Source organism: Dryas octopetala, chromosome 4, assembly GCF_963921425.1.
Source record: "Dryas octopetala chromosome 4, drDryOcto1.1, whole genome shotgun sequence".
Classification (NCBI taxonomy): Eukaryota; Viridiplantae; Streptophyta; class Magnoliopsida; order Rosales; family Rosaceae; genus Dryas; species Dryas octopetala.
Window position 1 is genome coordinate 14,254,763 of NC_141369.1, and position 13,945 is coordinate 14,268,707.

General features: G+C 35.0%; 2 protein-coding genes across 2 annotated transcripts; both read right to left on the reverse strand.

Moving 5' to 3' along the window:
* Positions 1–528: 528 nt before the first annotated feature.
* Positions 529–5,438, reverse strand: LOC147287122 (BIIDXI-like protein At5g11420). Its single transcript, XM_086241070.1, has 3 exons — positions 5,287–5,438; positions 1,330–1,842; positions 529–1,214 (listed from the first exon to the last, which is right to left on the reverse strand). The coding sequence occupies exons 1-3, from the start codon at positions 5,354–5,356 to the stop codon at positions 682–684; spliced, it is 1,116 nt and encodes a 371-aa protein (XP_086097196.1). The 5' UTR covers positions 5,357–5,438; the 3' UTR covers positions 529–681.
* A 6,385-nt stretch (positions 5,439–11,823) lies between these two features.
* Positions 11,824–12,623, reverse strand: LOC147287123 (uncharacterized). Its single transcript, XM_086242336.1, has one exon. The coding sequence runs from the start codon at positions 12,481–12,483 to the stop codon at positions 11,965–11,967; it is 519 nt and encodes a 172-aa protein (XP_086098462.1). The 5' UTR covers positions 12,484–12,623; the 3' UTR covers positions 11,824–11,964.
* Positions 12,624–13,945: the final 1,322 nt, after the last annotated feature.

Genomic DNA, 13,945 nt, shown 5'->3' on the forward strand with positions numbered 1-13,945 from the left:
CAATTGACATGGAAATTTCATATCATTAGGGCATGAATATAGCACAAATAATTAGGGCACGATTACATGCAAGTTTTTCTTATAAATATTAGAAGATTAAGAAACCAATCTTCTTTTAGTTAAAGTCGATTCATCAAATATATAAATATGTGATCACTTATTGTGAGAGTAAAATATATATATTTATACTCCCATCACACTAAATTTTTCTAATAATTAAGAGAAGATTGATTCTTTTTAGTAAAAGATTCAACATAAATCAATAAATTCATAAAAATGGGTGAGACGGACTGAGAGCAGAGAAAAATGTTTTGGGGATAATCAAGAAAGAATATTGTTTGTTGCCATTATGTATAGTGATATTGTTCATTGGACATTCTATTCAACATCAAGTAGCTTGGCTACATCATTTTCCACTAGCTTAATTTTCAGTTATAATGTGAAAAGAAAAAAATAAGAGGAAGAAACTAAAAACAAATTAAGAGTTTGAGCCAATTTCAACAAAAACAAGTTTGCTGATCCACAAACCTCGTTTCATTTGATAGAAAGGATGATGATGCATACATATGTAATTAAACTGATATTACACATTTTTGCTCCTATTACAACAAAACAAACCCTACAAATAATAAAATATACCATATAATTAATTAACCAACTCACGGCCGTAACCAAGTTTGATCAAACACGTCGTCCGCGAACGCTAAGCAACTTGACGTCGTCAATGACAGGCCCACACAGCGAGCCAGAGTGGTCGTTGGCCATGGTGTAGAAGGTGCTGAGGAACATGATCCTCGTGCGCGGCGCCACGGCCCTGAACAGCAGCTTCGCAGGTGTGGACCCACCTTTCCCCTTGGACACGTACGAGGCCTTGAGAATCTCTTTGCCCGCGTAAGCCTCGACGACCAGCGAGCCCTCGCAGGCGTTGTTGGCGTCGCCGACTAAGAATGTGAGGGCGTAGAGCCTGCCGGGCTTGGTGAAGACTACTTGGGCTAAGGCGCTTTCTTTGCCGGCAACCAGTTCGATCGCTCTTTGCCCCGATGGAACGGCGAAGTGCTTCGAGTCGATGTACTTCACGGCCTTGAGGGAGTCGATGATCCACCCTGGTAAGGGACTGTGGTCGTCTTCTATGTGGGGTGGGATGATCACTCCCCATGAAGCGTTGGGGAACACGTATGGACCTTCTTCGAAGTTTCCATTTTTCAACAAGTTGGCTGCAAAGTGCAAACACACATATATATATATATATATATATATATATATGGACCTTCTTTGTTTAGTAATTAATATATGGACACATATATTAATTTCCAAGAGATAGATTTTTACCTCTAGTACGTTTAGGAGGGGACAAGAGCCTCAAAGCAACGGAATCAATAAGTGGGCCACAAGCAGCATCCTCCTCCACACCTGGGTTGTGTATCACAAGCTCAACCTCCTCAGCATCTGCATGAAACCCCCATGCATACGAGTCCCACCCATTGCTACTATACATGGTCTGAATCGGCAGTATTCCAAAATGCTTCTTCTCAAGGTTGGGTAATATCGACACGTTCAAACGCTCCTCCTGCGCGCAAGTGCGAGCCGCACTGAATGTTATGGAGTAAAAGGACCCTTTGCTGACCTTCATCTTCTGCTTCATCGACGCCTCGTTGCCCAGCCGGACAGCGAAGTCGCCCTCCGGCACCACCAGCAGCATGTCGCCTTGCTTCTGGCCCGATTTTATGTACTCCACGAAGCCCGAGATTTCCCAGTTGGGGATGGCGTTGTGGGATTTCACCACTGTGCCTTTCATGTCTGATGGCTTTGGGCCATGCTCGAAGTTGCCGTTTGGTAATAAACCTGAATTCGTTGGGGCTATTTGTCAATAACATGCACAATTTGTCCTTCAATAAATAAAATTATTTGTACCACGTACATTAATTGTGTCACATCTATCACTGAGGTGAGACCAATTTGCTTAGATGGATGAATAAAAGTAGTTTAGACTACGTTTGCAAGCCACATTATATCCCTATATATATATATATATATATATATGTGTGTGTAAAGGTAAATATCAATTTGATGAAACATTCAAAATTTCATGAACTCTCTAAATTTCATCTGTCAACTTTGGAAGAAAAAAGTTGAGTCTGAGTGTTCTAGTAGGTGAGACTATAGGCTGCTGCACTCTAATTTTAACACGTAAAAATTAGATCTAGATCTCTTATTGTATTGGCTATATAACTTTTAATCTCTTAACACTTTTATTAAAATTTTCAAAGAAAATGTGAGAATTTTAACATTTGTAATCTACCATTTAGATTAATGATAGTGAAGACAATAAGAAAATTCAAATCTATTTTGCTCACATCCTAGGGTGTATGCTCACCTCTCCTCTCAAATCATAACATATGTTTAAAAAATTAACTCTAAGTTAACATTTGTATATTTAATTATTTTTTATTTTTTTACGCACAACTCTCTCTTTCACATTCTTTCTCCTCTCTCGATCTCCCCTGCCGCCTCCACTCTCCAAAACCCAGCCCCTTTCACCTCTCTACATTTCTCTCTCTGCCTCCGGCAACCACCTCCCCCAGCCAATGAAAATAGGAGATCTAGATCTACTTATCTGCTTGATTTGTAATTTGTTTAAATTACCAACTTCGTATGACATAAAGCATATAAGCATATGTCAAAATTTTAAAATTAAAAAGATAATTAATTGTCAGGGATGTCTGTAACTCTGTATCCTACTACAAGTCTACAACTTTTTCTGAGTTTGATTCTTTAAAATTCAAAATGTAATAATTTTTTGAATTTTGAATAAAATTTTTGTTTATAAAGAAATCTGGGAATGTTTTGATTTGGTGGCAGAGTGGCAGTGAAGGGTGGCTGGACTGCGTCTGGCCACTTTCCAAAGTCACCCACGTTTGTGTTATAGGGGCTGGGTTTTGGGGGGTGGCGGAGGAAGGAGAGAGAGATCGAGAAAATTTTGTGTAAAAAAAATAAAAAATAATTAAATATACAATATGTTATCCCAGTTTATTTTTTAAAATGTCATGATTTGAGAAGAAAGGCATACACCTAATTAAAGGAGGTAAACAAAACTCCATTCATAAAATAAAGATAGAAAACCTAAAATAAGAAGAACTGCCGAAATCAAGAAGTTAATAAATTAATAAATGAGGAAATTATGCTATATATTTTATATATTTTTAAGATTAATATATTATTCTTTAATTGCCTTTATGAATAAGATTAAAACATTGATTGATGCCACGGGATCATCACATGTTGTGTCGACCGACCTACCATGTGATGTGATGACTAAAATGACAAATGAGAGAGGCATGGGTTGTTATGGTATACCCAGATCACCAAAATAGCAGTAGTACGTGACTGATTTGGTTTACATGGCTTACATAAGACCCCTACTAACTTGAGTAAAGTGACAGAATTCCCATGTTACTTGGTTTTTGGACTGTTTTTGTGTACTTCCAAATATACACCGCCATGGGGATATTTTTGGCATTTACACTGCTATGAGGATATTTTTGGCATTTACTCAACCGATTTTTGTATGACACTTTTCAACCCAATAATTTTTTTTAAAAAGTTTTTATATGTAGATGAAAAAGCATTTGCCAAATTATTAGCACATATATACAGTATATAGTTGACTGTATCTCATACAAACATGAGACCACCTCAACAATGAATAATGTTGTTATATGATTTATATCACATTTACTGATTATATATATCCCATATTATGAGTCACAGTCTTACTCTTATGATCATATAATTATCAACAAATGTAGTATAAATAGCTTTATTGCTATGTAAGTAAGTCTCTTTTCATAAGAGATAATAATCATTATTTTGCTTATGGTATACATACAGCACTCTCTAGTCATAAACTTAATTGATATGATCAAATATGGCCCACATATATGGGTGTTGATCAAATGCTGTCAATGACCTATGAGGACACAGAAACCTTATCTAGGAATTGTCTAGTACTCAAAATTGGGTAGCAGTTGATTGATTGTCTCTACACAAAGGACTGAGTTCCTCATGCAAGGGGAAAATCTACTATCCCATATTCATTTTCAAATTGCTGCCATTCAACAACCAAGCACATGAATTAAATACAACTTAGGTGCAAGCTAGCTAAGCACATTAAAAAACCCATAAATAAAAAAAAAACTATAATTCATGTAGTCATGCAAATCCCAAAACATACAAAAGTGACATGCATGTGTGCCCGGCCATTCTTTGAAAACATATTAAATGCCAACAAAAGGGTATTTTGGTCATTTAGTATTAAATACTTGCACAGCTTTGGAATAAGATGAAAATGATAGCACTGCCGCCAACGCATGCAAGTCGATGTAAAGGCTCAAACCGACTACATTTTCATGTGCAAAAAGATGCATAACACATGCAAATTTTTTTTTTTGTCTGAAACACATGCAAATTTATGGTACACTCTTTTTCGTGGTGAATATATTTTTTTCAGAATGCAAATAATATATTTTTCAAATAATAATTTTTCAGAAAGAATATACATATACTCCTACTACTCCTATTGAAGACTTTAACTGCTCTGAAGCAAAGGACACTTTCATATATGTACTTCATTTAATCCAATAGAAGCAATTTATTGTTAATTGTGGGACCAAAAAAGTAAGAAATTAATGAAAAAGAACCTCTTCAGCTATTAAAGAGGATCTGAATTTATTGTTCTGGGACCTAACTAGATGAATACGAAATAATTACGAGCTTTCAATATTTATGACAACCTCCTCTAGCACCTCTACATACCAAAACAAAAAGACTACCCACCTCTAGGACTCTTGAGTTTTGGAGATTAACCAGTTAGAAGACTAGCTATGGTGGACCAAGTAACCAATCGCATAATAAGTACTCTTTTATTTTCCCAATTTGAATTTGAAATCTTCTCTACCAAAATGAAGAGAATAATATAAATAATACAAAACAAATAGCTAGTTAGTAAGTGACTTGAAAAAGGAAACCCAAGTAGCACAAAAGAAAGAGCTATATGTGTTAATCTTACCCAAAAAAAGAAGAGCTATGTTAATGTATAAAGAAAACTAAATACTAATGCAAATCCTTTGAGACTAGCCCAAGCAGTAAAGAAGGATGAGAAAACGGGTTAGGATCACAGGATCAGAATAAGTTAAGGGTGCAATTACTTTCAATGTAACAAAAAAAATTAAACACTTATAAATCTTATATATATATTCTAGGATAGGAGATCGAGAGCTTATTACGTACCATCGGTGGCTGAGAAAGTTGTGTGGCAAGCTGCGCATAATAGCACCACCAGCACGGTGAGTTTGTACATCGTGGCTCAGAGAGAGTATTGATCAGATGAGCTAGCTAGCTAGAAACTACAGAGAGAGATCAGAGAGAGAGGTTGAGCTGGGGTTGAGTATATCGCAGTGGTTTATATACTGCTGAATTAGTTTCATATGAAAGCCCCTGATTTTGGAGTAAACCACAGGAATGCCACTGGGAGAAACTATCCTTATTCCTTAGCTACACAGTACACACACACACCAGTCACCAACTCACCACCTTCTCGAAATTCGAGGATATATATTAATATTAATATAAATATTAATTACATGAAACTACTGCTTGTTAGCTAGCTAGCTAGCCACTGCATGCCAAGGAAATCTTAAAACACAAAAAGACAATCACCGAACGAGACAGTCAGACAGACACAAAATTTTATAGCTCTCTATAATTGCTATGTATGATTTATTTCATCACTATTTTTGTCGCTTAATTTATGTAACTGTGTTTCTCATATCATATACATATGGTTCTGTATATAGTAGCGTTCCAATACGATCCAGGTACGTTGAATCATTTATTTTTAGAGGACTGCCATATCCGCATTATTTTTCTTCTCATTACACACCCATTACTTTTAAACACCCTATATCACTTTTAATTTTTTTTAATTTCTCTGTGTATTACCACATAACCTCACCAACAAAAAAAAACCCTGACAGCCCTGCCACCAAATCAAACTCATCCCTTGCACACATGCACCTGGACTCACCGGAGGTGACCGGCTCATCTCTTCCTCTGCCTCTTTATCTCTCTTTCTCTCTTCGCAACCACCTAGCTAGACGGAAAGGGAGGGCGGCGACCAGATCAAAGATAAAAAACTTCCGATCTGAGACAGAGAGGGGAAGAGAGAGAGAGAGAGAGTGTGGTGGCGGGAGGAGGCCGACGAGGGTGTGTAGTTGGGTATTTTTGGTTTTTTTTTTTGTCATTTTCTTTTATTTTTTGTGCTTTATAGCAATTTGATTTTGGGTGATTTTTGTCATTTCACAAATAGATGAAAGGGGTGTGTAGTGAGAGAAATAAGGGTGTGCATATAGTAGCCCACTATTCTTAAGTCTTCTACAATGATCAACTCTAGAAAAAGAAAAAAAAAAGTCAATTACTCTAAAGTTCATTTTACATTTCTCATATAAAAAGTTGCAATGATAAATAATTTCACTTGTATAAATAAAGCCCACATTATGTTTTTTTTTTTTTTTAATGTTTTTGGCACCGAGCGCTTGGCAGGGTACTAAGGGCTTGGTGAGTTTTTTTAAAAAAATTGGGCAAATTGCCATTGTCGCATACAGTGACAATTAATAACAGTATAACACGATTATTTATTTTTTGCAATTCAAATAGCTACTGTCCCACAATGGCAATCATTGTCATTGTCTAACAGTGACAATTGCCTATAGCTCAGTGAACAGTGCCGAGCGCTCGGTAACTTCTGTGTTGTGTGCTTCTCATTAAAGTGGACCGGGCTGAGATTTTCTGTAACAAGTGGGCTGAGTTACTAGCCTAATTTTTTAACTGAACTTTTAAAAAAATAATAAAAAAAAAGTATGGAATTATCGTCATGATGATTTTAATATTAGGAAAAAACAATACTTTTGTTTATAATTAATCATACATTATGAGATGATCGATTTAATCAACTTTGATTTATCTAATTGTTATAAATAATCTTAAACAACTTTAAAATAGACAGTTTGAATCATAATAGGGTTTAGGGTTTAGGGTATAGACAGTTTGAATCATAATACCACACTACAAAAAGGCACCAACAATTAAGGTAACCTTTAAGTTAAGAGTTAAAAATATATTGAATTATAAATGGATTTTTTTCACTTGAAAATAAGAATAATATTTATTAGAATTGGGTACCAGGTCTTATGTCAAGTCAGTTGCGAAACACCTCCTTTATTGCAATTGCAATCTTTGAACTTAAATCCTCATTATAACCCTGCTACAGAGGTTCGATTATCTAATACACTATCCTTCACTAATTTTATCCTCAACTAAAATCTAGTTTGTGGCTAAAATTTAATTTAATTTTTCAATCATCTTGGGATGGACAATGCCAGTGATCTAAATGGTTGGGTGTAGGCTGTAGCCATAAATGTTGTTTTGGCAATATTATTATTTTCAAAATCCCAAGAATTTTGGAATTTCTTGGCTTGAGTAAAATATTGACACGTTCCCCTTCACAATACCAATTTTGCATGAATTCACTCTTCCAAGTTATAGAAAATTATGATCCTTAACTTGAAGTTTCAGGAAATGACTTCTGGGGGAGCTTGTAGACAAGCAATTCAAAATGTGTTTTGGCCAATGAGTGCTTATACGATGTCGGTTTGGGGTTTTCCTTGTCCTTCTAATTAAAGTCTCTTTTTTAAAATAACATCAATCAAAAGCATATATAACCAAACCAACCTTGAATCTCAGCATGCAAAGCCACATGGCTGCGGTGGAAATAATAAATGTTTTCTTGGATCTTCAAAGAAAGGTGCACCGGGACTGTCTCCAGAATATGGTGAAAAGACAAAGTTACCCTTCCTCAATTATTTGGATTTGATCATGATATATATATATATTAGTATAATCATGCGTTTCGAACACGAAGGATTAGAGTCTAGTATTTTACATTTATAAAGTTGTTCAAATAAGTGATAAATTTTAAACTATTGTGAATATAATGTATAATTACTGTTAGAATTAAATTTGTGAATTGTAAATTTAATAATTTATTGACTTATTTGTATTTATTTCAATCCTTGAATGTAATAAAACGTTCAAATTTATTCAAATAATGAAATATACTTTAAAATTACATAATTTTAGAAATAAACAAAAAATCACCACAAAATTTAAACTCCTTGAGACATCCAATCCACTTTTTTAATTGTACCTCGTGGGAATGGAACACAAAGACATCAGACTCAATCAATCAATTGCACATTTATCAATCAAAATTCAAAGGGACTGAAAATCGTTAGATAAGATCTCATACGTATATCCTTGGGAAGTGACAATCCCATGTGCAAATGCCAAATGGGCATCTTGATTGAGTGTGCCTTCAATTTCTTAATACAATTACCAGCCAAATTACTACTTTATCAATTTCCCTTTCGCTTGTGTTGCTTTGTGGTCGGCAATAATTTTATAGTTTATTGACATCTGTTGGAGGGTGAGGGTTGGGAGAAGAGGCCATGCATGGGAATAATTGCATAGATGAATGCAATTTTGGACTGCAATCAACATGGATGCATGTGTAATAGAGTGTGTTCCAATCAACTAGTTGATGAAGCTATCTGTGATGAGGCTCTATGTATTTTGACCTTAAACACCTACGATACATCAGTAGTCAGTACTAGACTACTAGTGAAAACAATAAAAATTAATTATTTTATTTTCAAAAAGTTGATAACATGAATATAGTGGGATTATACAGTTAAATCTAGGCTATATATACATTCAAATAAGAATTGATCAATAATTCAGATTCATTATATCATAATATAAGTTATAACATGTCAATAATATGATCAATATATAATTCAGATTCATTATATCATAATATAAGTTATATAACATGTCAATAATATGTACGTGAGAGAAAATACGCCTAAATAATTAATGTGAGGGATATATATAGATCGCTATTGGGTCAAGGAGAGATCCAAAGGCCTTGTACATAATCTTACTGCAATACTCAGATATAATAAGCAACAAAGGAAGGGATATTAATTGCTCTCTCCATGCACCAGGGATGTCTAAGGTCCAACAAAAGTGAAAAATTTAGGTGCATTTAGATGGAAACATTCAAAGTTATAGATGTGGATTTGAGTTTTAGTGCAAATTGTAGAATTAGAGTATTTAATTCAAAATTAATTAGTAATAAGTGAAAATGTCTAATATTTTATAAACTATTATGTAAAGTTCTACATTTCTAATGTGGGATATCTTTCAATACACACGCCCATTTATGTCAAATGTTACTCAAAACTAAACATGTAGACAATTTATATTAAGTGATATAAGAGCATGTGTGACCCTTTAGCTTAATACGTGAGTTGCATGTGCTCTAATACCTTGTAGATATTGCAACATGCAACACAAATATATTGACAGTGAATATCCTATGCCTTATAAGCTAATAACTATCAAGACTTTTAATTCTCAATGTGAGATATCTATCAACACAAATTCATTAATTTGATTTCAGCACACTGTCTCGAAGGATCTTAAGCTCATGAGAACCCAAGCCCAAGTCATAACCCAAACAGGCTAAGGAATCCCCATCAAAATTATACTCTTTGTAGGCTTGTAAATATGTATAAAGACGGGGGCTATTCCGACTATCCTAAAATATTGAATTGACCATTTTATGATTTTTTTCCCATCTTTTCCTATTTTACCCCTGCATTAAAGAAAAATAAATAAATAAACTCATCCCTACCATTAACAACTTAGCCACCCATCGCCACCCCTCTTAACCTAGCCCCACTCCCGACCCCACTACACCCCCAGCCGTTACCAGAAAAGTCGTTGGCGGTCCTCCACCCCTAGCCTCTCTCTCTCTCTCTCTCTCTCTCTCTCTACATAAAAGTTTGGTAGAAAAAAAAAATTGCTTAATTAAGTTTTATTAATGAATTAAGTGTTTGATTATAAATTTTAGAAATGCTTATTAGGATTATTTTATTTTACAACTGTTTTATTTCACAATAATACTAAACTGACTCAAAAATGAGATCATGGAGGGGTGAAAGTCCTTCATCCTGAGCATTAACTATACTTATTAAGGTTAAATGATACTTTTGATCCCTGTACTACTACTTTTATGAAATTTCTAGTTTGATTTTTGTTTTTTGAATCTTAATAATTTTAGTTATTTACTTCTAATATGATAGCAATTAAGTTCAAATTATTAACCACATTTAAATTATTGATGGAAAATATGACGTCATTTGCAAGTGAGTGACATTTTAGATATTTTACTTTACCTGAATGTCTATATAAGTTGTTACCCACCAATTTAGGGATGGCAACGGGGTGAATCAGGGTTAGGGGTACCACCCCATCTCCCCATCTCCCCACCTCCGAATTTTTTTATTCCCTGAATTCTCTCAAAATCCCAGGGTCGCCCCTGACCCTGTTAGGGAATGCACCCCCCCCCCCCCCCCCCCCAAAAAAAACCCACCCTAAATCCCCTGATCTCACCTTTTTTTTTTCTCCCCATCAAATTTATAATTTTTAATCATGTTCTAATGTTCAAAAACAAAAGTCACATAACATATTTATTCCAAAGCTTGCATTATTAACATGGCCTACAACAATTGAGGTGAAAATATGTGCAAAAAACTAACAACCTAACAAAGAAAAATAAAAGTTAAGCTACAATAAGATTACAAAATCATAGTCTATCAACAGTTCAACACCTATATTTCACAAATTAAAATCCATAATCCATTTTGATAAAATAAATGATCTATATATAATAGTCCATACTCCATAATCCATAATTTAAAATTTATGATATTTTAATATTTAAAATTGAAATATATATATATAATCAGGGTGGGTTCGGGGGACTACTACATTACCCGATTACCTGCCCCAAACCCGACATAGGGCCTAGTTTAATTCCCAAACCCGTCCCTTTTGAACCCCAATTTGTGCATTGATCAGATCGGGTCTCTGCAAATCCACGAAGATTTTTGCCATTCTTACTCACCATTAAACACAATAAGTTGGAAAAAATAAAGAGTTTCAACACCAAACTAAATGTGTTCAATAATGAATAAGGACTTAAATAGACATATAAGTGAACTAAAATGTTCGGAATGTCATTCACATGTGAAGCACATGCTCCACGGTGAATTTTCTTTAACAAATTAAACAAAGTTCACAATTTGAACTTAATTGTTATCTTATTGAAGGTATAAAGCTGAAATTTTCAGAACAAAAAAAAGATACTAAAATAGAAATTTTGTGAAAATATATTAACCAAATTGTCATTTTGCTATATATTACGTTATTAACCATTAAGGTAAAATAAAAGAGCTCTAATATAGTTTAAGGTTTAGGATTATGCTAGGAATAGGTCTAGATTCGATTCTCTCCGATTTAATTTAATTTTTTTTTAAAGATCTCTAATATATATTAAACCACAACTCATTACAGAAAGCACCTCTTTGGCAGCCCAATCCGATCAATTGACCAAAAGGAAGAATTTTTTATTTTTTTGTTATAAGTTTTGATCAATTAATGAAGTTTTTCGCCCAGTGTTTAGCTTCCACTTTCTAGAGAGCCCCATAAATCATAAAAGAATGTTATTTTACATTCTAAAATAATAAATCATGTCAAAATCAAAATTAAAACCCAAAAAGAACACAAAAAGTTCACCGGTTGAAGGATCCGCATTTATAAAATACACACAAAATTCACCATTTTAATCCACTAATTATTTCCAAATATCCATCACCGTCCAGATCAAACCACAAGAACACAAAATTATTACACATTTTCGATCTTCATTTCGGCAAATTACATATATGCCTAAATTAATAGCCAAATGCCAAACCCATCCTACCTAATCTCCTCCTCCTCCTCCTACTTGTCCGATAAATCGGAGGCGAGCCGAGACGCAATGGCCGAGTGGTACATTATGTCATGGAACGTGGAGCTCTCCAGGGTCTTCTTCCGGAGCTGCTTCGCCTTCTCTTCCGTGAAGCACCCCAGCGCGAATCTTGACCTGGGTCCGGCCGGGTCCGGCCCAGAACCCGGATCGTTACTCGGGTTCTGTGTTGGAGTGCTGCTGGTGATGTAGTCCGGGTCGGAGGACCACCCGAAGAGTGGGGTCCACCATTTGGAGGGAGCGGGATTTATGCGATTCAGATCGGGTCGTTGGGAGGCGGAAGCGTCGACCCGGATCGATACGGGTCTGAAAGACGTGAGAGGGGTCGCCATTGTTGGAGGATCACAATGCAGAGAAGAAGAAGAAGAGGAGGGTTTTAGAGAGTGAAACGGTGGGAGAGAAAACAGAGGCTTCTGCGTTTTGATGGTTTCGAGAGAGATGTAGGGTTTTATCTGCCACAGCCCGAAGTAGCGTCTGCCTTGTGCAACTTCCATCTTTTCATGCACAGCTTTGCTTTCAGTGCTTGTACTGTGATGACATTTTCGTCTTTGTGTAAAATGGGTCTGGGTATAATGGGAAACAAGGTACAATATGGGATGCGTATTTGAAAGGGTACAGATGAAAGGTATTGTAGAGGATTGGCATTTGGTGAAGGGAGTGGATAAGATCGGCCACGTGGACGGACGTGGAAGAGTTATTTTTTATTATTTTTCGTGTGTACTTTTTTTCTGGCTTTTTGTGACTGAAGAAATAAAAGGGCTTATTCAGCAAAAAAATAAAATATAAAATAAAAGGGCATGTGAATTGTGATGCTTTGTACGACAGGATCTTTTTTGTGCATTTTTTCTTTTTGAAGATAAAAAGGGAGATCCACTTGGCGGGTGAACAAGTAAGAGATATTTCCAGTACAGTGAGTCTGTGGTAGACTTGGTCCTTTCAAACATAAGCCCAGTAAGCTTTGTAACTAGGTTTTCACATCTCAACAAAGCCCAAGTTCATATATATATATATAATATTTTTAGCTTTAATTTTGTTTATTTTTAAAATTTGATGTTGCTAACTTATTTTTTCATTATTATATAAACAAGGAAAAAATATTAGAATGACTTCTAAACCCTGATACATGGCTTCTATTCTAATACTCAACATGATCCTTGTCTATCCAACGAAGCTGAGATAAGAATGACAAATTTGATAAATAAACAAATAGATGAGAATGACAAGTTCCACCCATCCTGCTTCATTTTCATTCCTATAACCATGGTGGCCTCTAAGTTAGGAAAACTTATAATCCCCTATAGTTATCATTTTATTATAAAATTAGAATGACTGCCATTCTTGGAGTGGCTAGGCTTATTACAAAAGTTATATTTTTCCTTAAATATAAGATTTTCTTTTGTTGGCTTAACATAATTAGTTTTAAGAAACAATTTTTTTTTATGTTTATATCATAAACGAATATCATAATGCAAAAGAGTTAATTACACTTACACCCCCTGAGGTTTATCGTCTTTTCACATACACCCCCTGAGATTTCAATAATTACACATACACCCCCTGAGGTTTCAAAACTATTGCATATAACCCCCTATAGTGAGACAAAAAATGATGAGAAATTATGCAAAAAGGCATACTAAGGGATAAAATGACCTAATAAGATTACTCAAGGTGTAAGGTTCAACCTCAATACAAATATATTTTTTTTTGTTTATTTATTTTTTTCTCTTGTAGGGGGTTATATGCAATAGTTTTGAAACCTCAGAGGGTGTATGTGTAATTATTGAAACCCCAGGGGGTGTATGTGAAAAGACGATAAACCTCAGGGGGTGTAAGTGTAATTAACTCAATGCAAAACATGTAGAACAATTCTAACTCAACTGGGTCAAATTGATCAAACATGTGTAACTGAAGGAGGGAGACATTCGCTTCAAATTTACCTATCATAAATTGAATTCC

What these genes read in the sequence shown, in the direction of transcription:
- LOC147287122 (XM_086241070.1), bottom strand. Translation starts at nt 5,356, where the DNA reads ATGTACAAACTCACCGTGCTGGTGGTGCTATTATGCGCAGCTTGCCAC. An exon ending in AACTTTCTCAGCCACCGATG is followed by an intron (nt 1,843 to 5,286) that starts GTACGTAATAAG and finishes CAACGAATTCAG; the next exon opens with GTTTATTACCAAACGGCAAC. An exon ending in CCCTCCTAAACGTACTAGAG is followed by an intron (nt 1,215 to 1,329) that starts GTAAAAATCTAT and finishes TGCACTTTGCAG; the next exon opens with CCAACTTGTTGAAAAATGGA.
- LOC147287123 (XM_086242336.1), bottom strand. Translation starts at nt 12,483, where the DNA reads ATGGAAGTTGCACAAGGCAGACGCTACTTCGGGCTGTGGCAGATAAAA.